Source organism: Barbus barbus (assembly GCF_936440315.1).
Source record: "Barbus barbus genome assembly, chromosome: 1".
Taxonomy (NCBI): domain Eukaryota; kingdom Metazoa; phylum Chordata; class Actinopteri; order Cypriniformes; family Cyprinidae; genus Barbus; species Barbus barbus.
In genome coordinates, this window is record NC_136729.1 from 23,737,824 (window position 1) to 23,760,275 (window position 22,452).

The following is a 22,452-nucleotide window of genomic DNA, read 5'->3' on the forward strand; positions in this document are numbered from 1 at the left end:
CTGTGGGTTTGTTTTATAAGCTTTAGAACATCCCCTGGTTGTGGTGAGCAAATAAAAACACTTTTAACCCAGTTTCCTTATATTAGCAGGAAGATATATTTAATTAGCTTTTACATATTAGTCCCAAAAATAACTACCCCGTGAGTATAAAAAAATTATTAAAAATACAGGTAGTTATATCTTATCTTGGAACATAATCATTGCCAACAACATCATCTAGAAAGTGCAGAAATTACATAAGAATACAAATGGCAACGTGATTACATAGTTAAAGGTCACACATACTGTTTTTGTTCAATTTAAGTAATAAAAATATGAATTTTTGAGGTAGGCTTCATATAAAATGGATCTGTTGCACTGGACAGAATTGTGTTATTTTGAAGTTGGAGTGTTCTAAAACTCAGAAGCAGGTCGTGCCCCGCTTATAAATGCGCATGTGTGTATTTGACAGAGCAGAGGTGTGGGTAATGGTAATTTGTGTGCGTGTCTATAATGTGAGAGGGACTTTGTGATGATGTGTATGCACTGTTCCTGAAGGGAGGAGATTCTCTGGCTTCTCACACCCAGCTGAAGCTCAGTTTCAGGGGCCGTAGAGCTCACCAGAGGATACAGAGCTTTGCTGACCTGCAGGGAACACAAAAGTTCCAGGAGCATTTTAAATTCCCACATTTAACTTATGTCCAATACTTCGACACACTCAATGCAGTGATATTTACCTGCTCCAGGCCAGTGAAGGCCACCCCAAGGTTCACTCCATTTCGGAAGAACGTCAGTGTTCCAGCACTCAAGTCCAGCAAAACCCCGATGACTGTATTTATTTCATAAAAAGGCTCTGTGTATTTTCTACTTCTCCCATTATGCCAGATGAAGCCTTTGTATGATAGACCCCAACTCTCACTGTCGATGCCTTAGAAGAAAGATTTAGGACTATTAGAACAATAATAAAAACAGTTTCTATGATTCAAAGAAAAACATCAGAGTCAGAATGAGCTTTATTGCCAGGTATGTTTACACAAACAAGGAATTTGTTGTAGTGACAGAAGCTCCACAGTGCAACAGAAAGACAGCAACAGGACAGGACACCGATAATAAAGAATAATATACAAATATAAAAATAGGCAATGTACAAAATAGAAAAAACACAATATATAAATAGACAATTATGTGTGTACAGGACTGATATGTGCAAATTTGAAATGAATAAGTATGTGTGGTGAATAGGGATGCATGATATTGGATTCTTGCCAATATCCGATATGTTTCATCTAATTTTGCCCGATACCAATATATTTCCTTTTGTTTGGAAACAACACCAAGTCTCTCCTGTGCAGAACTTATATATATGTTTAACTTAAAATATTTTTCAATTTTGGTTAGTTTTTAACAAGAACTTATTTACTAGAATTAAATAAAAGATAATGAAGGTTTTTTGACAGTACATTGAAGCTTTGAAAATAACTATAAATAAACTATATCAATCGCTGCATTTTCTCCCCCAGAAAGATGCAGTGTTAAGGTCACTGCACACTGAATCTGAAATTTTTGCACGTTAAAAAATAAATACGACCTCACGTTGTGTCAATCACGTTTGCACACTACCTCCGAAACTTTCGTCCGTCAAAAACAAAATCGGATCAGGTTCGATTTTCTGTGTTTTCGCATCTGCAGCATGCATTTTGATAGGAAAGGCTGGGGAATATGAAAAAACGGAAAAACGAACGCGAACATTTCAGACTCAGTGTGCAATGACCTTTTATGTGCTTTTACAGATTAAGTGCAGCGATCTAAATTAGTGAATCTAATCGTCATTCAGACAAAACTTTGCTTGAAGAATGAGCCACACTGCTGACATGATCTAATCACTAGTACACCCTGAGCATATGTGAGTTAACTCATTCCTGTTTTCGGCAAGACATATCGGCATAATTTTTCATATAAGGCAGATGCCGATATTTACATTTACAGCCATTGTCGGCTGATTCCGATATCAGTCCGATAATATCGTGCATCCCTAGTGGTGAATAAATAATGTATAATAGTGTTGTGTGTTCCACATTTAATGTCAAGTGTTCATGAGATGGATTGCTTGAGGGAAGAAACTGTTCCTGTGTCTGGTCGTTCTGGTGCTCAGAGCTCTGTAGCATCGACCAGCGTTGACAATTCAAAGAGGGAGTGTGCTGGATGTGAGGGGTCCAGAGTGATTTTGCCAGCCCTTTCACTCAGCAGTCCGGACTACCTTCTGTAGTCTTCTGAGATCAGACTTGGTAGCTGAGCTGAACCAGACAGTTATTGAAGTGCAGAGGATGGATTCAATGATGGCGGAGTAGAATTGATTCAGCAGCTCCTGTGGCAGGTGGAACTTCCTCCGCTGGCGAAGAAAGTACAACCTCTGCTGGGCCTTTTTCACAATAGAGTCAATGTGATTGTCCCACTTCAGGTCCTGAGAAATTGTGGTGCCCAGGAATCTGAATGACTCCACTGCAGTCACAGTGCTGTTCATGATGGTGAGTGGGGGGAGAGCAGGGGGGTTTCTCCTGAAGTCCACGATCATCGCCACAGTTTTGAGCGTGTTGAGCTCCAGGTTGTTAAGAGTGCACCAGACAGCCAGCTCCTTAACCTCCTGTCTGTAAGCAGACTCGTCACCGTCCTGGATGAGGCCGATCAGTGTGGTGTCGTCTGCAAACTTCAGGAGCTTGACAGAGGGGTCTTTAGAGGTGCAGTCGTTGGTGTAGAGGGAGAAGAGCAGTGGGGAGAGAACGCAGTCCTGAGGAGCTCCAGTGCTGATGGTGCGGGTGCTGGATGAGAATTTTCCAAGCCTCACTAGCTGCTGCCTGTCTGTCAGGAAGCTTGTGATCCACTGGCAGACGGAGGTGGGGACGGAGAGCTGTGTCAGTTTATTCTGCAGGGTGTCTGGGATGATGGTGTTAAAAGCGGTGCTGAAGTCTACAAACAGGATCCTCACATAAGTCCCGGATCTGTCCAGATGCTGCAGGATGAAGTGTTGTCCCATGTTGACTGCATCATCCACAGACCTGTTTGCTCTGTAGGCAAACTGCAGGGGGTCCAGTGATGTCCTTCAGATAAGCCAAAACCAGTCTTACAAATGATTTCATGGCTACAGACGTTAGGGCCACAGGTTTGTAGTCATTAAGTCCAGTAATTTGGGGTTTCTTTGGGAGGGGGATGATGGTGGAGCGTTTGAAGCATGAGTGGACTTCGCACAGCTCCAGTGATCTGTTGAAGATCTGTGTGAAGATGGGGGCCAGCTGGTCAGCACAGGTTTTTAGGCTGGCTGGTGACACAACGTCTAGGGATCAGTGATCGGGTACTCAGTCGTGACAGCGATGATCGATCATGAAAACAATGATCGTAAGAAAAAAAAAGTGCTAAAACAGCACTTTGGGCGGCTGTTTAACTTGCAACAGCATGCGGTTCAAAGTACAGTATAGACGTGAGAAGAGAGAGAAGCTTGGCTTTGAATCACGTAGTGATGCCTGGGTTGGCTACATATCTGATTAATCTAATATAGGATGCGTTGGGATATTAACATTTATTACATGCTGAATGCGCTGCATATTACCAGTGTTTAGTTTCATGCTCAAATGCAATGCCCGATATTGACTGAGTATGATTGAATTTGAGACGTTGATATTGCTTTTAGATGTTTCTTTTTCAAAAATACTGATCCTATAATAATGCAGCAGTGATTTTTCTCGTCATATTCGTCAGTAGGCATACTTCAATTAAAATTGTTTTCATACTTCGTATACAGGTCCTTCTCAAAAAATTAGCATATTGTGATAAAGTTCATTATTTTCTGTAATGTACTGATAAACATTAGACTTTCATATATTGTAGATTCATTACAACACAACTGAAGTAGTTCAAGCCTTGTATTGTTTTAATATTGATGATTTTGGCATACAGCTCATGAAAACCCAAAATTCCTATCTCAAAAAATTAGCATATCATGAAAAGGTTCTCTAAACGAGCTATTAACCTAATCATCTGAATCAACTAATTAACTCTAAACACCTGCAAAAGATTCCTGAAGCTTTTAAAAACTCCCAGCCTGGTTCATAACTCAAAACCGCAATCATGGGTAAGACTGCCGACCTGACTGCTGTCCAGAAGGCCATCATTGACACCCTCAAGCAAGAGGGTAAGACACAGAAAGAAATTTCTGAACGAATAGGCTGTTCCCAGAGTGCTGTATCAAGGCACCTCAGTGGGAAGTCTGTGGGAAGGAAAAAGTGTGGCAGAAAACGCAGCACAACGAGAAGAGGTGACCGGACCCTGAGGAAGATTGTGGAGAAGGACCGATTCCAGACCTTGGGGGACCTGCGGAAGCAGTGGACTGAGTCTGGAGTAGAAACATCCAGAGCCACCGTGTACAGGCGTGTGCAGGAAATGGGCTACACGTGCCGCATTCCCCAGGTCAAGCCACTTTTGAACCAGAAACAGCGGCAGAAGCGCCTGACCTGGGCTACAGAGAAGCAGCACTGGACTGTTGCTCAGTGGTCCAAAGTACTTTTTTCGGATGAAAGCAAATTTTGCATGTCATTCGGAAATCAAGGTGCCAGAGTCTGGAGGAAGACTGGGGAGAGGGAAATGCCAAAATGCCTGAAGTCCAGTGTCAAGTACCCACAGTCAGTGATGCTGGTGTTGGTCCACTGTGTTTTATCAAGGGCAGGGTCAGTGCAGCTAGCTATCAGGAGATTTTGGAGCACTTCATGCTTCCATCTGCTGAAAAGCTTTATGGAGATGAAGATTTCATTTTTCAGCACGACCTGGCACCTGCTCACAGTGCCAAAACCACTGGTAAATGGTTTACTGACCATGGTATTACTGTGCTCAATTGGCCTGCCAACTCTCCTGACCTGAACCCCATAGAGAATCTGTGGGATATTGTGAAGAGAAAGTTGAGAGACGCAAGACCCAACACTCTGGATGAGCTTAAGGCCGCTATCGAAGCATCCTGGGCCTCCATAACACCTCAGCAGTGCCACAGGCTGATTGCCTCCATGCCACGCCGCATTGAAACAGTCATTTCTGCAAAAGGATTCCCGACCAAGTATTGAGTGCATAACTGAACATAATTATTTGAAGGTTGACTTTTTTTTGTATTAAAAACACTTTTCTTTTATTGGTCGGATGAAATATGATAATTTTTTGAGATAGGAATTTTGGGTTTTCATGAGCTGTATGCCAAAATCATCAATATTAAAACAATAAAAGGCTTGAACTACTTCAGTTGTGTTGTAATGAATCTAAAATATATGAAAGTCTAATGTTTATCAGTACATTACAGAAAATAATGAACTTTATCACAATATGCTAATTTTTTGAGAAGGACCTGTATCTTCAAAAACACGCAGGCGGTTTTAGGAATCACTTTATTCCTAATAAAGTATATGGGAATCTCCCATAAACATTAATGACATAAGCATTATAATGAGAACTATAGAATGTGAACTCTATAGTGAATTATGTCCTTGCCCGTGTTTCAGCGCATCACGGCGGGAGCTCTCTCTCTCTCTCTGACTATAGTGCGTAACAAAGTTCACTGGCATATTTTGTGCAGATACAAGTTGTAATGTTACGTTTATGTTATGTATCTAAGTTATCTGATTAATATCGTAGGAAGTGTCATAGAACGGGTTTCAGTTTATTGGCATAAAGTCAGCTTCACCTCAGGCAGCTATTCTTTGTTAGATGCTTCTTTTTTTAATAACATTGCTGAATCTTAATCTAACATCTAATCATGTGTTCATGTCATCCCAGCAGGCACACAACGTCATAAGACGGTGATATTTGGTTAAATTTTGGTTGTGACGTCGGGTGACCAAAATTCAATGTAAATTCAACTCTGATGTCAATGTTATATTGATGTCCGATACCGACGTCAGCTTGGTTGTGTAACCAAAATCCAACGTTAAGTCAACGTCAAATTGACGTCACCCCGATTTTCATTTTCAAGCAAAATGCAATGTCTGTCCTACTTGACGTTATATAGACGTCTGGTGCCTGCTGGGATATTTTTATTTTTAACATTCATTTTCATAACAGTCTTCAGATATTTTCATTATCTCCATTAAGGCCATGCCCCGCATGTTCAGTACATTCTGCATCGATGACATTAAATGGTTGCACTCGGTGAGCTACTGGCGCTTATTTCTATAGTCTTTGGCTTTTCACCGCAACACAACTCAGAAAACAAAATACTGATACGATACCACATTGTGTGGCTTTTGGTTGTAATCAGTCGAAGGGCAACAAGAGAAGCAATGTAAGACTTAACTGCTTTCCTAGCGATAAGAGGAGAAAAGCATGGGAAGATGCCTGTGGACGAATAAAACTTCCTCAAGACCCGCTTCTTTTCTTTCTCCACTTTAGCCCTGATGCCTTTGAGTCTTTTTGTACACCACAGCTACTGAAAGAGCTTACAAACGGCTGAGACAAGAAACGCTAGTTGCCATCCATTAGGATGTAAACATGCCGACGCTAATCATGATGCGCAGCCTCTAGAGGAGTTTCTCAGCGCGAATTTCCCTCGATATCTGGGCGTTTAGTCTCCTTGTGGGGAGAAATCCATGGTACAGCATTTGATTTAAGCATATGCTTATATCCATCGCCACCTGTAAGCTCTTTCAGTAGCTGTGGTCCTCATATCAGTATTTTATTTTCCGAGTTGTGTTGTGGTAAAAATAGCAACAGGTATGGCTAGCTCACCGAGTGCAACCATTTTACGTCATCAGAATAATGGCGCCCCCCATAGTCCAAAATATGTATAAAATGATGTGATTTTTAAAAAATAATATAAATCTTTAATGGGTTTTCTACTACATATTTCAGTAAAGGAAAGGAAAGGACGTGACATGTGGCCAAGTATGGTGACCCATACTCGGAATTTGTGCTCTGCATTTAACCCATCCAAGTGCACACACACAGCAGTGAGAAGTGAACACACACCCGGAGCAGTGGGCAGCCAATGCTGCGACGCCCAGGGAGCAGTTGGGGGTTCGGTACCTTGCTCAAGGGTCTCACCTCAGTCGTGGTATTGAGGGTGGAGAGAGTGTTGGTTATTCACTCCCCCCACCTAATCCCTGCTGGACCCACGACCTTTGGGTTACAAGTCTGAGACATCATTTACGTTATATTAAGCCATACAAGTCTTAATTCCCAGGGATCCCTTTAAAACAGAGTCCAGGTGTTGTTGTTCTGTGTCTGTGATCAGAGAGTTTTTGTAAAGCTCTCGCGGTGGAATGTAGACACTCACGAGAATGAACGAACAAATCTCTCGCGGCGAGTAGAACGGCTTGCAGTTAATGAAGAGCATATCTAGATCAGAACAGCATTTCTTCTTTAACACAGTTACATCTGTACACCACCTCTCATTGATGTAAAAGCACGTCCTGCCACCGCATGATTTCCCCGTTGATTCCGTGTCGCGATCTGCTCTGTTCAGCTGGAAGTTAGGCAGATGTAGCATGCTGTCCGGTATGGCGTCATTCAGCCAGGTTTCTGTGAAACACAGAGCAGCAGAGTTTGAAAAATCCTTGTTTGTCCGGGAGAGCAGAAGGAGTTCATCTGTTTTGTTGGGTAGAGAGCGGAGATTCGCCAGATGGATGCTAGGCATCCGCGCTGTAGAAGCTTCACAAGCGCGCCGGCTCGCTTCCCCCCGTCTGCACCTCCTGAAGCGTTTGACCAGAGCTATGGCTCCACCAACTACAATGTCCAGCAAAACGCCTGAATAATCAAAATCCGGTAAAAGATTATGAGGTGTGTTCTGCCGAATGTTCAGCAGGTTATCCCTGGTAAAACTGATCGTGTTTGAGAAACAAAATACAGTACAAACACTGAAGAGCAAAGCACTGTAGCTGCCATCTGTGGCGCCATCTTACGTTAAAGATATTGTGTGCTTCTGCTTGTTCTGTTCTTTTCCTCCCTTGTTTATCTATGCAACGGTGATGGGACATAATTCATGTTTGATAATTAGATGATGTCATTCGTTTTTAGGCTGTCAAGTATCATCAACCTGAGGGAGTTTATGTCTGTGCTGAGTGGAGCTGGGCTGGGCTGGGCTGATTTGGTTTGGGCTTGATTCCTAAAAAGAACATGACTCACCTATGAGGTTAACAAACTTTTGATCCCCTGTGTGTAGAAGTGCATTTTGGGTACCGACCCCCACCATCACAGAGCTTCCATATAGAGGCTCAAGGAACTCAATCTCCCAGTAGTGCTCACCATGAGTGAAACCTTGCACAGAAATAGGTGTTATTTTGTGGTAATCTATTATTATCAGAAAATTCTGCCACAATACATGATAGTTATCCTCTACTAGAGCATAATAAAAGCCTTAATAACATTACACTTGCTAGTTAAAAATGAACTTGAACCAGGCTTGATGCAAAGGAAACTAGCACTTAATGTTCAACTACTTATCACTGAACGTCCATACTCCTAAAACAGTATCAGAAATGTAACATTGTACTTTAATAATAATAAAACTAGCTGACTTGTGGACACTCACTAGTCTCACCTTTGGTGCCTCTGACCCCAGCAGTTCCTTGACTGTCCAGCAGAGGACTGACATGAAAATATACGGCTTGTCGGCACAGAGACAGATTAGCATCAGGAGATTTACTGTCTGGATCCCATTCCCAACTCTCCCAGGTGTGACCTCTGAAAGAGCGCAACATTTGCTCTCTACGACACACAGCATATCATACATATCAATGACTGTAGAGTTAAAAAAATAAAAATACTTTTAGCTACCCAATATCCCCATTACCAAAAGCAAAAATAGTTTGCTATCATTCGAATATTTCTAAGTTAATATACATAAGTTATTACATACAGACAACGAGTGTACTATGCTGAGATATATAACGTTAGCTATTTCTTGATATTTCAAAGCGTGGAGACCACACCGACGAGTGAGCACGACGTAACGTTACACATCATCTACTAAAGACAAAACATACGTGACTTACCAAGTGTACACTAAATTATGTAATCCGAATTATAATGAAGAAGAAACTAAAACTTTCTTTTAGGCACTTGAAATCCGCTTTTAAAAAGGAATAAAGGGTACACAGTCAAGTTTGCCTATGGGTGTTCGGACAGCTGAACGATAGAAAAACATTTCACAACTGCTGTCAAACATTGGATTTTTCTAAATATGGAAGTAGACGTGTGTTTGTGCTCATTTGCTTGGTAGCCATCCAGTAACGCACCCTAATTAATATTCATAAGCCAAGACGTCGCGTTCCATTGGGCGAACGTAGAGCTAGTGAATATTCTATTAGCTGGTGAACTCCAAGGTTTGCCTAAAGGAGACACAATTTTTGACCAGTTAAGCATACAGGGGAAACAAAAACAGGCATGTCTGAAATAAATCAGTTTATTACACAACATTTACATGCCATATTAACAAAGTGAGGAGAGACAGAAGACATTTAAAATAAAATAAAAAAGAAGGTCCAGCTCCTAATGACTTGCGAACATAAATTAAAAAAAAAACATTCCTCACCGTTTAAAGACCTGATAAACTGTCCCTAATTTAAAAAAAAAAAAAAAAAAAAAAATTAAAGTTGATGGTTAAATGCATTTACAGGAAGCAGGTAAGCAGACATGGACTCACAATTCACTGTTGTCAGTGTTCACTGTAGTGTCGTTTATGTTTAAGTCTAAAAAGCAAATCTGGACATATTCTCAGATTATTCATGTTTTCCCTTAAATTAACATTGTAAGAGAATTCAGATGGTGCCAGCGGTACAATGACAGAAATCTGCTTCAGTGACTAGTCAGTGAACTGCGTGTGGTGTTATGATGAGCAAAACAAAAGGCTGGTACAGGTTTATACATTCATTACAGTGAGCTTTACTTACACAGTTCTGCTATTTTAATAAATACAAGGGTTGGAAATTTAATGTTGCTCTGTTCCTGTAACAGATGCTGCTCTCCTTGTACCTCAGTTCACTTTTTTCTTGAATGATGATTCTCTTCATAGCTCATTGCACAAGGAAAAACTGACACAAAACATGGTTAATGTAGACATCCAATGAGAGATGCTTCAGTGAAGGAAGCAAAAAGAGTAAAGAAGTTGTGAAGGATGCAATCTCTGTTCTGTTTTATTGTAGTGTGTCCACAAATGCATCAAACTCGTCAATGTTCTTCTCATAAATGGCCAGTTTCTCTGGAAGAGAGTCCTGTAAAAATACATGTTCACTGTACCAAATATCTAATTATGAACACATCACAATGTTACTATGGCATGAATGTGAATAAGTCACCCTATGTATAATTTGTATACAGATTCTGTTTTTAAGTGAACTACATATAAAAAAATACTTGCAATTATTTCAATGGTTCTTAATTTTATTATCCACACAATAAAACATTTTCCTTAAGACTTTAACACCAACCCTGGTTTGGTGCTAAAAAAACTATCTGTAATGTAATTATACCTACTGTATATGAATACTTTCTCTGTCTCTAATCTATGCCTTTCTTGCTTTAAAGGTCAACCTGTCCCATATAGATTGCAAAAATGTTCAGTATGTGCTCTGACAAGAATTTGTTTGTTTCTCACCAAATCCTCAGCCATAGACTGAGCGCTGACATCGATGGACAGGCTTGCAAGTTGAGGAGGGTTTTGAAACTCCCTATAGAAAGTTCCCAGATCTATTGGTAGAAGGTCATCCTTAGAGAATGCTGGTTTCTGTTTGGCACACAATCACAGAACTGGTCTTTAAACACAATATGGATCATACTCTCTTATGCAACATCAACTCACTAGCTTCAAAGACTTCTAATTGGTGTGGGATACTGCATCATTTCAGAGTGTATTTATGAAATAAAAATAAAGGAGAATAAGGTCTTCTTCAGATTTATTAAACATCAAGCATATGTAGCTTTCTCTCAGGTCACAGTCTAAGTTTCATTTTTTGATGAATAATTGACTTGTCTGGATCACTAGATACTCTGCAGTGCAGTTGCTGACGCTCGCTAAAGCATGCAATCGCTTTCTTATGTGCGCTGTTTTATCGGTACTTTCGCTTTTGAAATTGATCGTGTTCAGGAAGGTGGGGAGAGGATGGAAAGTGGGGGGGCACAGTAACTCGTTTGGGGGGGGCACGGCCCGCGAATGCCCCCCCTTGGCGCTGGCCCTGAGTACCCATTTCTCTGGTGCTCAACAGTTCCCATTCGCTCAATGAACTGATGCAGTGCCTTTCAATGTGCTCAATATTGCATAGTTCTCAATATCTGGAGAGGAAAGCAGATCTTGATAAGTGTATTTTTATTATGTGTTGGTGCACTTACAAAGTCAACCATGACAAAGTCGTCTTGCGGCTGTCCCCCGCTGTGGGTCGAGCTGTTTGGGTGCAGGCTGCCTTGCAAGGGAGACGAAGGAGCCGGGGATAGAGGAGGGTGCACCTGCAAACACAGAAAAACACCTCTTAATCACAGACACAAAAAAAATGATTAGGAGACAGTGGACGCATTGGGTCTTCTTAATTTGAAATGCATAGTAAGTATGGGTGTTTTTTTCTTTCAATACCATTGGGTCGTTCTCCTCCAGGTCATAGGCTCTTGGAGCGAATGCAGCAAAAGGAAGATCCAAACTGGTTGTTGTCACCTGAGTTACACATACACAACACATTACAATGCATTTTCACCTGCCACTTAACATGACAGTGACTTTTTGCACTTATCAGTAATACTTCTTCAAAGTTTTGGGGTCTGTATGATTTGTAAAAAAGAAATGAAAAATTTTAGCTATAAAGAATGCATTAAACTGATCAAAAGTCACAGTTACAACATTTAAAATGTTACAAAAAGATGTCTATTTCAAATAAATTTCGGTACATTAAAAAATGTTCACAATATTAAGGTGTGCTATGTTGCTCAACATTGACAATAATAAAAATAAGAAGAAGAAGAAGAGGAAAGATTTCTTGCATATTACATTGTTGTCTGAAGCATCATGTGACACTGAAGACTGGAGTAATGGTTGCTGAAAATTCTGTTTATCCATCACAAGAATAAATACAATTTTACAACATATTAAAACATAAAACTGTTATTTTTAATTGTAACAATATTAACAAATACAAGCTTAATATATACACACTACCCTTCAAAGGTTTGGGGTCTGTACGATTTAAAAAATAAATAAATAAATGAACAATTTTAGTTTTAAAGAATGAATTAAACTGTTAATTAAAATTAAACTGATCAAAAGTCAGTTACTTTCAGGATTGTGGACTTGTTTTTCCATGCTTTACCCCTGTCCTTGTTCCTGAGTTTCCTTATATGGTTATGTTCCTGTTCTTGTTAAGTTAATTCATTATTCCATGCACCCAAGTTCCTTAATCATCTCGTTAGTTCCTTTTGTTTTCTCCTTTACAAATACCCTCAGTTTTCTCTTAGCGTTTGTCCGTTCTGCTTTGTTGCTAGTCTGTGTGTACACTACGTTTTGTTTATATTAAAAGTCAAATTCTACCTTAAGTTACAACTCCTGCTTTCTCCCTTCCTCCACGAGACGTGACAGACGAATGAACCAACAAAAAGGATGATTTCAGCTGAGGACGAGCTGTGGGGTTTGTGGCAGGGCGGTCTGAGGTTGGAGCGATATGTGGAGGGTTTCCTCGAGCTCGCCAGCCAGGCGAGCTGGCACGACACCGCTCTAGTGGGTATATCACATCCTGATATTCTGTGAGGAACTGCTGTGGGGCATGGACACTTTTTGGTTCTTTTAGTTCTGCTGCTCTCTCTCGCCCTGTCTGTGTCCTCATCTGATGTCATGTTTTTATTATCTTTTTATTAGCTGCAAGGCATGAACACACTTTTCTGTCACCGAGCACATAACTTTACACTACTTTGCCAACTTAAATGCCTGGTGAATAGGCAAACTAGCTTGAAAATTACGTAGTGTCAGGATAACGTTATTCATGTTAGATATTTACCAAAGGTCTGCAGCTGCACGATTCTGGATAAATTGAGAATCTTTTTTTTTTTTTTTTTTTTTGTCTCAAACCGAGATCACGATTCTCCCACGAAACAAAATAATGTGTGACAAAATATCATTGCTGCAGTCTATTTAAAAGTGTTTAATTTGAATTATTAAACGTTTAAATGTATTTATAATATATTTAGTTCATATTAAAATAATGAAAAAGTGGTTTGAATGATTTAATACTTCACTTGTTTCTTTACTGGATGAATCCGCGTTTTTAAACGAATCTCATGATTCAATCACAAACACATTGCAGTCACTTTGTGACCTAGTGGCGAAACAATGCAATTGACACAAACGTTATTTGAAGCGCCAGTTAACTTTCAAAAGGTCTATTTTGATCGCTACCATAAACATCAGTGTTTATATCTGAACTATTAACTTATGAATGACTGTAATACAGAAATAATACTGTGTAGTTGAAAAGGCTGTTTGTGAAGCTGTTACCCAAACATGGTAACTCAGCAGATGTGAATGTTCCAGAAATACTTTCTTAAAGGTTTATTAGACACGGGCGACGCTCTAGTGCAAATATCAGTATCCAAGTACGTGCACTGTTTTTTGGACTAAAAGCCCTAAAATTAGGACGCTGTTCAGTGAGTGCAGCTATATGAACACAAATAAACCGCAGCAGATCTGACTGAATATGAATGTGTGCTTTTATTCTGTTCACAGTTCGTCTAGATAGAATATCAATGCGATCACGTTGACTACAGAGGACTAAGTTAACTCAATATTTTAACTTTCCACATCCAACCCATTTACCTTAGTTGTACTGTCCTCTTTTAAGAAATCAGACGGCGGGAGTAAAAGAGGGTACGAGACAGAGCGTGATTTTTGTTTTGCGGTCTCTTTTTAATGATGGGTCAACGCATTTGTCAATCATCCCACTTGCTACTAGATGGGGAATGAACCCCGTGCTCTGATTGGTCGAAGTGCTATTTCATTGCTGTTGCTTGATTGCTTTGTGCTGCACAAAGGCGTCACCAGGTTTTTGCGTAGTTTAAAGTGACAAATGAACTCTTCATATTCAATTTTACAACTAATTAAAACACAAAACTGTTATTTTTAATAGTAACAACAGTTTTTACTATTTTTGATTTATATTTAACCTAGGTGAGCCTAAGAGACTCAAAAACATTAAGAAAAACCTCACCGACCACTAACTTTTGAATGCTAACTGTATGCTTAACGGCTCAGTAGTTCATGTAGATGTTTATGAGAATGTATGAACTATTTTAATGTACATGAAGGTAATTTTTGTTTTCCAAGTTATTATATACTATTAATGTATTCTAACCTGAGTGGTGGCTTTGTTGACAAAAGCCCCAACTTTCCTGGTGAAGGTGGTCTCTAAAGCATCAGAGGGGGACACAGTCTTCACTTCGCTACCACACACACACACAAACAAACATGGAATCAAATTTTGCTGAACTGACAAATGAAAAATCAGCGTTGACCAGTCTGAATCTCCTCACACTCTTACCTACTACAGGATGTGGGTGGTGCTGGCTGAGGGGATTGTCCAGTGGGGCATGAAGGGATACGACCATGCTCAGCTGCAGTGCCATGAGTAGGCTGAGCTGGCACCTGTGGGACTCCACCTTCTTTACCGGGCACAACCATCTGATTAGGAAGAGACACATACATGGACACCGCATTCCGGTCAACTCAAAACAACACACACTTCTGTAAACCGGTGCAAGTAATTCCAAGCAGCTGTTCTACATCAGAAGGAATGAGGGGCATGAAGTTATGATCGGGAAAGTGGTGTAATGCGTATGCACTGGTGTGTTGTGTGCTGTACCTGGTGAGGATGTGCAGCAGCAGTACAAGCCATAGGATGGCACAAATCCACAGTTCCCAGGGCAGGAGTCTGATATGACAGACGAGAGCTGTACAGCTGAGAGACAGAGAGAGATTTATATCACAATAATAGTCAAATGTCAGATCAAGAGGCTTTTTAAGGTCTGGTCCTGTATAAACCTCACTGCAGAGCAGAGAGCAAGAAGGATCAGAGTAGTTATCAGAGCAAACACACAAACGCTTCAAGTAAAACAGCAGGCAGGTCAGCCCAAGGAGAAGGTAGCAGTGATTGTGCGCGTTTGCCTGAGCAGTGCTCAAACAATCTCTTGTGTGAGTGATACTGTATAACCCTCTAAATTAAAAGATTATACAAGGTTATGAAGGGTAAGCAGTGGAGTATAGGTTACTGGGGCAGGCCACACACACTTTTTACTTTAATCTATCAGCTGCATGCGTGTACACCCACTTCTCTCTCACACACACTGGACTCACTTGCTGTGAGATGCCAAGCCCCATGAGGGGAACCTTCAGTGTGGCCATCAGAGTCGGCTTAGGTGTCTTAAAATGTGCCTGACTTACTGTACACACACACTACATGCACACAGAAAGAAAGAAAGAAAAACAAGGGCAGCAACAGAAATGAAAGCGCTACCACAGAAAGAGATAATGGGGAGAGAGAGAAACTGATTCCATAGTCACATAAATGACTTTAACACTAGTCTTCTGCACCCTCCAATACTACACAAGAGCATTTTGTGGAACTGAAGATTTTTGAACACTTTTGTACTGAAGCAAGTACACTAAGACCAGTATTAATGATATACTATTTAAAATATATATTTATTTTGCCTTTATTTCAGCTTTGTCAAATAGTGAATTTAGTTAACAAAAACAACACTAATCAAGACGGCAGACTAACCAAACAGCAAAAAAAAAAAAAGAAGAAAAGAAAGCAACTAAGTATAGGGAGGATATGTACTGTACTTAGCAGCAATCTCACATCATATTCATGGCTGAAGGAATATAAAAAACTATAATCACATTTAAAGAATGAGACCTGTTCATCAGGGAACTGCTGAAAGAGACTCCTGAATGAAAACGGCTTATCCATTGTGAGAGGTTAACAGCTAATCTCTTAATGACAGGCTGCACTGCACCTGTAACTGAAGCCTGGCTTGTACAAGGAAGGTGGTGAAGGGTTATTTTTAATGGGATAGATGAAAAGGTGATCGAGACGGCATTACCTGTGATGGTGGGGAGGTGGAAAAGGAAGTGGTGCACACTTCCTGAGAGTCTTCTATTCCTTCATATGTCCCTCCCTCATCTTCTCCAGGTGCTCTAAGAGAGAAAAGAAAACAGCTGGTTAGAGGCCAGAGGACAAGAAAGCAGAGTCATCAGCTTGAATCCCTGTACAATCAATATGTAAGTGATTTTTTTTATTTTATTTTTTTATTATTAATTGTTTAATTCCAACTTATTCTGAATGCTGAAAAACATTTAAAAATTGTATGTCTTTCTAGTGTACTACAAATAAATGAAATATTAATTTTGATTTAAATAACAATACAGGTGATATTCTACACAGATCTACACAGCAGTTTGGGGTTGGTAAGATTTTTTTAAAAACGTTTTGGAAATTAGTCTTGCATTTAGTTAGTCCCACATTTATTTGACCAGAAGTACAGTTAAAACAGGAATAATGTGAAATATTATTACAATTTAAAATAACTTTTTCTGGACCACAAGACCAGTCATAATTTTTTTTTTGAAATTTGAGATTTTATATATAATCTGAAAAATGAATAAATAAGCTTTCCATCGATGGATGTTTTGGATGTATGGATTTGGCCGAGATACAACTATGAAAATCTGGAATCTGAGGGTGCAAAAAAATCTAAATATTGAGAAAATAACCTTTAAAGCTGTCCAAATGAAATTCTTAGCAATGCATATTACAAATCAAAAATGAAGTTTTGATATATTTACAGTAGGAAATTTACAAAATATCTTCATGGAACATTCTTTACTTAATATCGTAATGATTTTTGGCATAAAAGATAAATCTATAATTTTCACCCATACAATGTACAGTATTTTTGGCTATTGACTGCTTTTGTGGTCCAGGATTACATTTATTCCTGCGACGATAAAGCTGAATTTTCAGTTGCCATTCCTTCAGAAATCACTCTAACATTCCCATTTGGTGCCTAAGAAACATTTCATATCAATATATTCTGTATCATATATCAATGTTGAAAACCGTTTAGTCCTTTTTGTATATTAGGTATATTGTGTTTTTTTTACAGAATTCTTTGAATAGAACAGCATTTCTTTGAAATAGAACTGTTTTGTAACAATGTAAAAGTATTCATTGTCACTTTTGATCAATTTGTGTCTTTGATGAATAAAAAGTATCTAAAAAAAAAAACTCTCACCCCAAACCTCTGAACAGTAGCCTGTCTATACTGTGATTATTTATTTACGCACCTGTAACTGCAGGGATGCATGTGTGCCATATTAGTGAAGGGACGCTCCACAAAATGATCAATGATGATACCCATGATAGGGCCTGTCCTCTCAAATTGCCTGTGAGACACACAAGGACAACATCTTGCACTACAAAACTACCCAGAATATCTGAATACTTGAATGTGTTGCATTAGTGCTGGGCGGTTTGACCAAAGAAATCTGTATCACTTTTTCTTTTCTTTTTTTTAGGATTGTGGCGGTTTCATGTTTATCACCTTTTTTTTTTCCTTGAATGTGTCTTTGTGTGAATCAGAATTTTAATCACCAGCGTTTTAATCAAAACAAAGTGGCCGCAAATTTTTTATTTAAATTAGACTGTATTTCACCTTTTAAAGCAAAAACAGAAAGGTCTGATTTTAGCTTTGTGAAAGTGTATTACATAAAAACGAAACAAAAAGAGCAAATGGGATGAACAGCAGGTGAATAGCAGCAGTATAGCGTTTCCCTGGTTAGCGCTGTAAACAAAGCAGCGCTGCGCTTATGTAACTAATTTAACATGCATTAAATGGAGGGAAATACCATCTAAACTTTTCTGAAGACAGTCAGTTCACCTCAGAAACACATTCATATAAACCCCCACTCCCAATTAAGTATTTAGGATTTTCTTCCAATATTTTGTGCATCGTGAACAGTGAGCTTGCTCTGCCTGCTACAGTATTTTCTCTATGTATTGCGACCTCTGCCAGGTATGAGAAGTAATCATCATTATTCTTTTGTTTTTATTCAGCCATTATTCTGGCATTACATGGATTAGCCACATCTCTTTGATCCCAGTATACATTTAAGCTATATTTAACCACCTAGTGGAAGTTTGGCATTAGAGACCAGGCTTGTTATGAACGCGTAACATGATCAAAGTCCCTTTGATATGATTGACACTATGAGCAGCGAATGAGCTTCCTCTGAGTCAGAACAGAAAACACAGACAGACAGTGCTGGAAGCAGGGTCAAGGCTAGAAGGGATACAGCTGCGGCTACTAGGAACACACTGTACAACAATAATTACTGTACTTGCATTATTGTAAGGGGTAGGTTTAGGGTTGGTGTAGATGTTAATACAAATCTAATAAATATAAAATTTTATTTAGTGTAAATCAATGGAAAATTTATAAAAATGATCATGCATATAGAAATATGAAGTAGACGTGTAAATAGATCAATACTTCTCCAAGGATGCGCACTTTTGGACTATAAACCCTAACAGATAGATATAAGCTGTTCAGTGAAGCTATGTGAACACAAATAAGCAGATGTGACTGAATGAATGTAAAACAACAATCTGAGGCTGCAGCGATATTTGCATGTTGAGTTAACAGTCAACTCTCAATTCATGATGCTGTCAACATTGCTAAGGCACTTGTATGCCGTTTTAAAAAAAAGTCATACTGGGGGCTGTTCCATAAACCAAGATTAGAGTATAAGACTTATTTCGGTTAGTCAGGCTTATTTTTGGTAGATTCGGTTTCATAAATCAAACTTAAAAAAGTTCAAACTCAGTTACCCCAGCAACTTATGCTGGCAAACTAACCTGGTCCGGAGCAGGCTAACTGTCAGGCTAAGCTGAGCTCCTCTAACTCTGACCAATAGGAACGCATATTACCACTGACTCTCTCACATACAGTCAGTTTAATTTATTATCGGTCCAAAAATAAAAGTACACAGAAAATACACCTTAAATAATCAAATAAATAAAAAATAGGCTACAACCAACTGTATTTAATGTATTGTGCCCAAAATGTAGGCGAATGACATTTTACCATAGTTAAATCAGAAGTTGATCAGAAGTTTCTAGCCATGCAGCCTTTCTCTCTGAATTTATGACAGCTGTACCTTTTATGGTTATTAGAACATTAAAACATTACAATCTAAAATGGCTCTTTAAAGCATTAACGCATAAAAACACAATCAAAAGTTAAAATCACTGAATTAAAAATTTAAATTTATAATAGAAATCAGAGTACATTTTAACTGATAAGAGGAACACACATTTAACTCATTTGAGCTAGTGATTAACAGTTGCTGCTATCATAAAAATACACTTATATGTAGTAAAATTCTATGTGTCACATTTAATGTCCAACAACAAATATTTTAGCAGAATGTATATTTTATTCAGAATTCTTGCGCTAGTATTCTATTCTATTCTGCTCTGTGTGTGTAGCGCGCATGCGCGCCGCAGCGCTCGTTCTCTCGCATAAGCCTCGCCCACTCCTGACAGCTAAATGGATATATTTGCATGGCTTTCTGACATTTACAGATGTAAAAAATATACCTGTGACGTATCAGTTATGCACTGAGGAAAACACAATGTTTCAATGTTTCCATGATCGACATTAAGGGCTGCTTCAGAATAAGCGTGTACGTCACATTATCCTGACTCACTGAACCTGGATAGCATTAGTCAGATTGCGTGAACTTGAATTGTCGTTTATGGAACCGCTTTAGTCCCGATTGATTTGTTAGGTTATTTCAAGTCAGGTTTTGGACTTTAATCCCCGCTTTTCTTAGCGTCTTTTATGGAACAGCCCCCAGGTTGTGTAATTCAAAAGAGTTTATGGCCCAGCACATGCATTCAGGAAGATGTAATGCATACCTTGAAGACATGAGGGCCAAGTTAGTGCGATATGCACAGGACAAAGTGATGGTGCCTACGGGAGTGCCTACAATACCCACTCGCACTGTCTGGAACCCTGCAGAGAGAAGTGAAGAAGAGACTACAGAACAGAGTCTACTCAGCCTTTATTAGTACTATGAAGAGAGCCCTTCAAACTATTACCTTCCCCGAGACCTGTCAGCTGGACGTCTCCAAAATAGATCCTATCAAAGAGATATTAATAAAATCTGACTGTACATGACATCCTGTTTACCCTCTATGAACTCATCAGGCAATATAAGGCTTTGTGGAGTGTAGAAGAAAGCGTGTTGAGTACCTGTAGAGTATGACATAATCATGCCCTTGTTTACGTGAAAGCTTGTAAGCAGGTGTCACCCTTGTGATGGCCAGCAAAGACTTGAGCAGCAGAGACAGCCGATTATAAACTGTATAGGACACTTTAATGTCCTTATCACACCTGGAAGAAAATGCAAACCTGAGTTATGCCCCAGTACAGTAAATATTGACTTGCTGATAATGTATCAATCTCAACACAGAGCAGTTCTCAGCTGACTGCTTTGTCCTGTCTGTATAGGGGAATTGTGTGTGCTTACTTTTCATTCATTTCCAAACACCATGTCTCCAGCTCCATGGAGTCACCCTGCATGGGTAAACACAACTTCTTAATACTCAAGTAAACATCTTTTTTATTAAGTTGGGCATTTTTTCATGATTGTGTTATTATATTGATGGTGAACTAAAAGAAAGACTAGACCTCTGAGGTTTTGAGGGAGATCTCCACACACATGGATCGGCCGATGCCAGGCAGCTGTCCAGCAAGAGCTTTTTTTGCTTCATGAGTCACCTCTGGGATGTCTTTTATTGCTAGATTAAACTGAATAAAAACATGAAAACGACCAATCAAGCAGATCTCATGTTAGTTATTTTATAAACAAAACAGGACCGTTGTATGTGAAGTGTCCTGGATGTCTCTTACCCAGTCTGAACCTGTCGGTGATGAAGATGAGCAAGTGCTGATCTTCTCTCCAAGCCGGGCTTGAACTATAACTTGCACTGTCTGAAAGACACACATAAAGCAAAGAATATCATCACCCTGTCACCTGGGATACCAGATTTCATACATCCAATAATACCCTTAGTACTGTAGTGTTTAATGTAATCACCTTCAAGGCAAAGAATTTGATGAATTTATCCAAGTCTTTCTTGTCCTGTGGGCTCAGATCACTATCCATTGTCGCACGCACCTAAGACATACAAATTAAAGACAGTTTCCTCAGTGAACAGAGAAAAAGCCGATATAAATAATACAATAATTGAAAAAGTACATAATACACATAACTGACAGTCAGGTGAATTGGTAGGGGTAGGATGGAGGAAAAAGCCCCCTTAATAATAATGTACATTTACACTTAACATATTTAGATACAACATTTACAAGATGAGTGTTATAATGTAAAATACTGCATCATCTATTCTACTTAAAATTGTACTTTGACAATTTTGTTGAATATTTGAATGACCAATGACAGACAAAGCAGGTTTTAATGAATAGATGTCTGAAATGTACAGCTAACTCATAGAATTACTGAATAATAACCCTTATTATAATATAATAACAATAACATGCCACTAAGGCTTTCTGTGCCAATTCTAGGGGCAAAACTTCTACAGAACTTCAAAATATATATATTTTTTCTCCATAGATGTAAAAACTTTAATTGGTGCACAAATTCCTAATTAACAAACAGACACAAAATCTTTGATATTTAACATAATGCAGTGTCACAGATCAGTATTTTCCAAAGATACAAAATTAGATAAATTAACCTCAAAACCGTTTTGACGAAATCTTAAATGTTGATAATCAGAGTATTCTATAGTCTTTGTGAGATTGTGTGCCTTCTATAGTCAAGAGAAACAAATAAGGTGGAGGTCATCTTACACCATCCTACTCTAATAATAGTAATAATGAACGAATTTACTGATGTCTTAGTGTCATTATGACTGTCACAGCTTTACGGCAGCTCGCCTCTAAGATTTATACGCACTGAAAAGAAAACAACAACACAGCACTAAGTTACACAACACTAAACACTCAATGTCAAATGACAGCTGCCAGTTCATCTGACTCGAGATCTGAAAACTACAGACCTGCTATTTGTTTCTCACAGCCAAACATCTCAAATTGTTCACAATTAGCTGTATGTCTGTGCAGCCAATGCTAACCCCTTAGCAAAACATGCGCATGTACTTACAGCTCATCACAGAGCGGAGGTTCAACTGTTAACACCTCCTAGAGTATGACGTTCAGTGTGCAATACACCGTGGCTGGTTGCGTGAAATGATCAAATACAGCCTAAACGATACAGTATTTTCAATTAATCACATCGTAGCACCACAACGTCACACACTTAACAGGCGCCCCATTTTTTGTTTATTTTGCTTGTTTGGCTAGGTCAGGAATGACGTGTTGCCTGTA

At 39.2% G+C, this 22,452-nt stretch overlaps 2 protein-coding genes across 10 annotated transcripts; both read right to left on the bottom strand.

Annotated features, from left to right (window-relative positions):
• Nucleotides 1–67: 67 nt before the first annotated feature.
• Nucleotides 68–9,198, bottom strand: LOC306853907 (SPRY domain-containing SOCS box protein 3-like). 4 transcript variants are annotated; one of them, XR_013782784.1, is made up of 6 exons: nucleotides 8,997–9,184; nucleotides 8,543–8,709; nucleotides 8,128–8,259; nucleotides 7,392–7,524; nucleotides 717–907; nucleotides 76–624 (listed from the first exon to the last, which is right to left on the bottom strand). XR_013782784.1 is itself a non-coding variant. In XM_079391597.1 (5 exons), exons 2-5 carry the CDS (start codon nucleotides 8,700–8,702, stop codon nucleotides 394–396), a joined length of 723 nt encoding a protein of 240 aa, XP_079247723.1. In that variant the 5' UTR covers nucleotides 8,703–8,709; nucleotides 8,997–9,198; the 3' UTR covers nucleotides 68–393. The 4 variants fall into 4 exon arrangements, 2 of the variants coding, with proteins under 2 accessions (XP_079247723.1, XP_079247724.1); XR_013782785.1 differs by having other exon boundaries at nucleotides 85–624; nucleotides 8,534–8,709; XM_079391597.1 differs by lacking the exon at nucleotides 7,392–7,524 and having other exon boundaries at nucleotides 68–624; nucleotides 8,534–8,709; nucleotides 8,997–9,198.
• A 188-nt stretch (nucleotides 9,199–9,386) lies between these two features.
• LOC306854084 (autophagy-related protein 13-like) lies at nucleotides 9,387–22,451 on the bottom strand. Of its 6 annotated transcripts, XM_079391888.1 has the most exons (19): nucleotides 22,229–22,451; nucleotides 21,137–21,217; nucleotides 20,950–21,030; nucleotides 20,728–20,847; nucleotides 20,567–20,613; nucleotides 20,290–20,430; nucleotides 20,136–20,176; nucleotides 19,953–20,049; nucleotides 17,318–17,416; nucleotides 16,075–16,168; nucleotides 15,323–15,421; nucleotides 14,832–14,927; nucleotides 14,511–14,650; nucleotides 14,325–14,412; nucleotides 11,975–12,031; nucleotides 11,567–11,644; nucleotides 11,329–11,442; nucleotides 10,598–10,726; nucleotides 9,387–10,214 (listed from the first exon to the last, which is right to left on the bottom strand). In XM_079391888.1, exons 2-19 carry the CDS (start codon nucleotides 21,203–21,205, stop codon nucleotides 10,137–10,139), a joined length of 1,668 nt encoding a protein of 555 aa, XP_079248014.1. In that variant the 5' UTR covers nucleotides 21,206–21,217; nucleotides 22,229–22,451; the 3' UTR covers nucleotides 9,387–10,136. The 6 variants fall into 6 exon arrangements, with proteins under 6 accessions (XP_079248014.1, XP_079248017.1, XP_079248015.1 ...); XM_079391891.1 differs by lacking the exon at nucleotides 15,323–15,421; XM_079391889.1 differs by lacking the exon at nucleotides 11,975–12,031.
• Between the last annotated feature and the right edge of the window lies 1 nt (nucleotide 22,452).

What these genes read in the sequence shown, in the direction of transcription:
- LOC306853907 (XM_079391597.1), bottom strand. Translation starts at nt 8,702, where the DNA reads ATGTTGCGCTCTTTCAGAGGTCACACCTGGGAGAGTTGGGAATGGGAT. An exon ending in AGGCACCAAAGGTGAGACTA is followed by an intron (nt 8,260 to 8,533) that starts GTGAGTGTCCAC and finishes TTTCTGTGCAAG; the next exon opens with GTTTCACTCATGGTGAGCAC. An exon ending in CCTTCACTGGCCTGGAGCAG is followed by an intron (nt 625 to 716) that starts GTAAATATCACT and finishes TGTTCCCTGCAG; the next exon opens with GTCAGCAAAGCTCTGTATCC.
- LOC306854084 (XM_079391888.1), bottom strand. Translation starts at nt 21,205, where the DNA reads ATGGATAGTGATCTGAGCCCACAGGACAAGAAAGACTTGGATAAATTC. An exon ending in TGTTTGGAAATGAATGAAAA is followed by an intron (nt 20,431 to 20,566) that starts GTAAGCACACAC and finishes ATTTTCTTCCAG; the next exon opens with GTGTGATAAGGACATTAAAG. An exon ending in ACTTTGTCATGGTTGACTTT is followed by an intron (nt 10,727 to 11,328) that starts GTAAGTGCACCA and finishes TGTGCCAAACAG; the next exon opens with AAACCAGCATTCTCTAAGGA.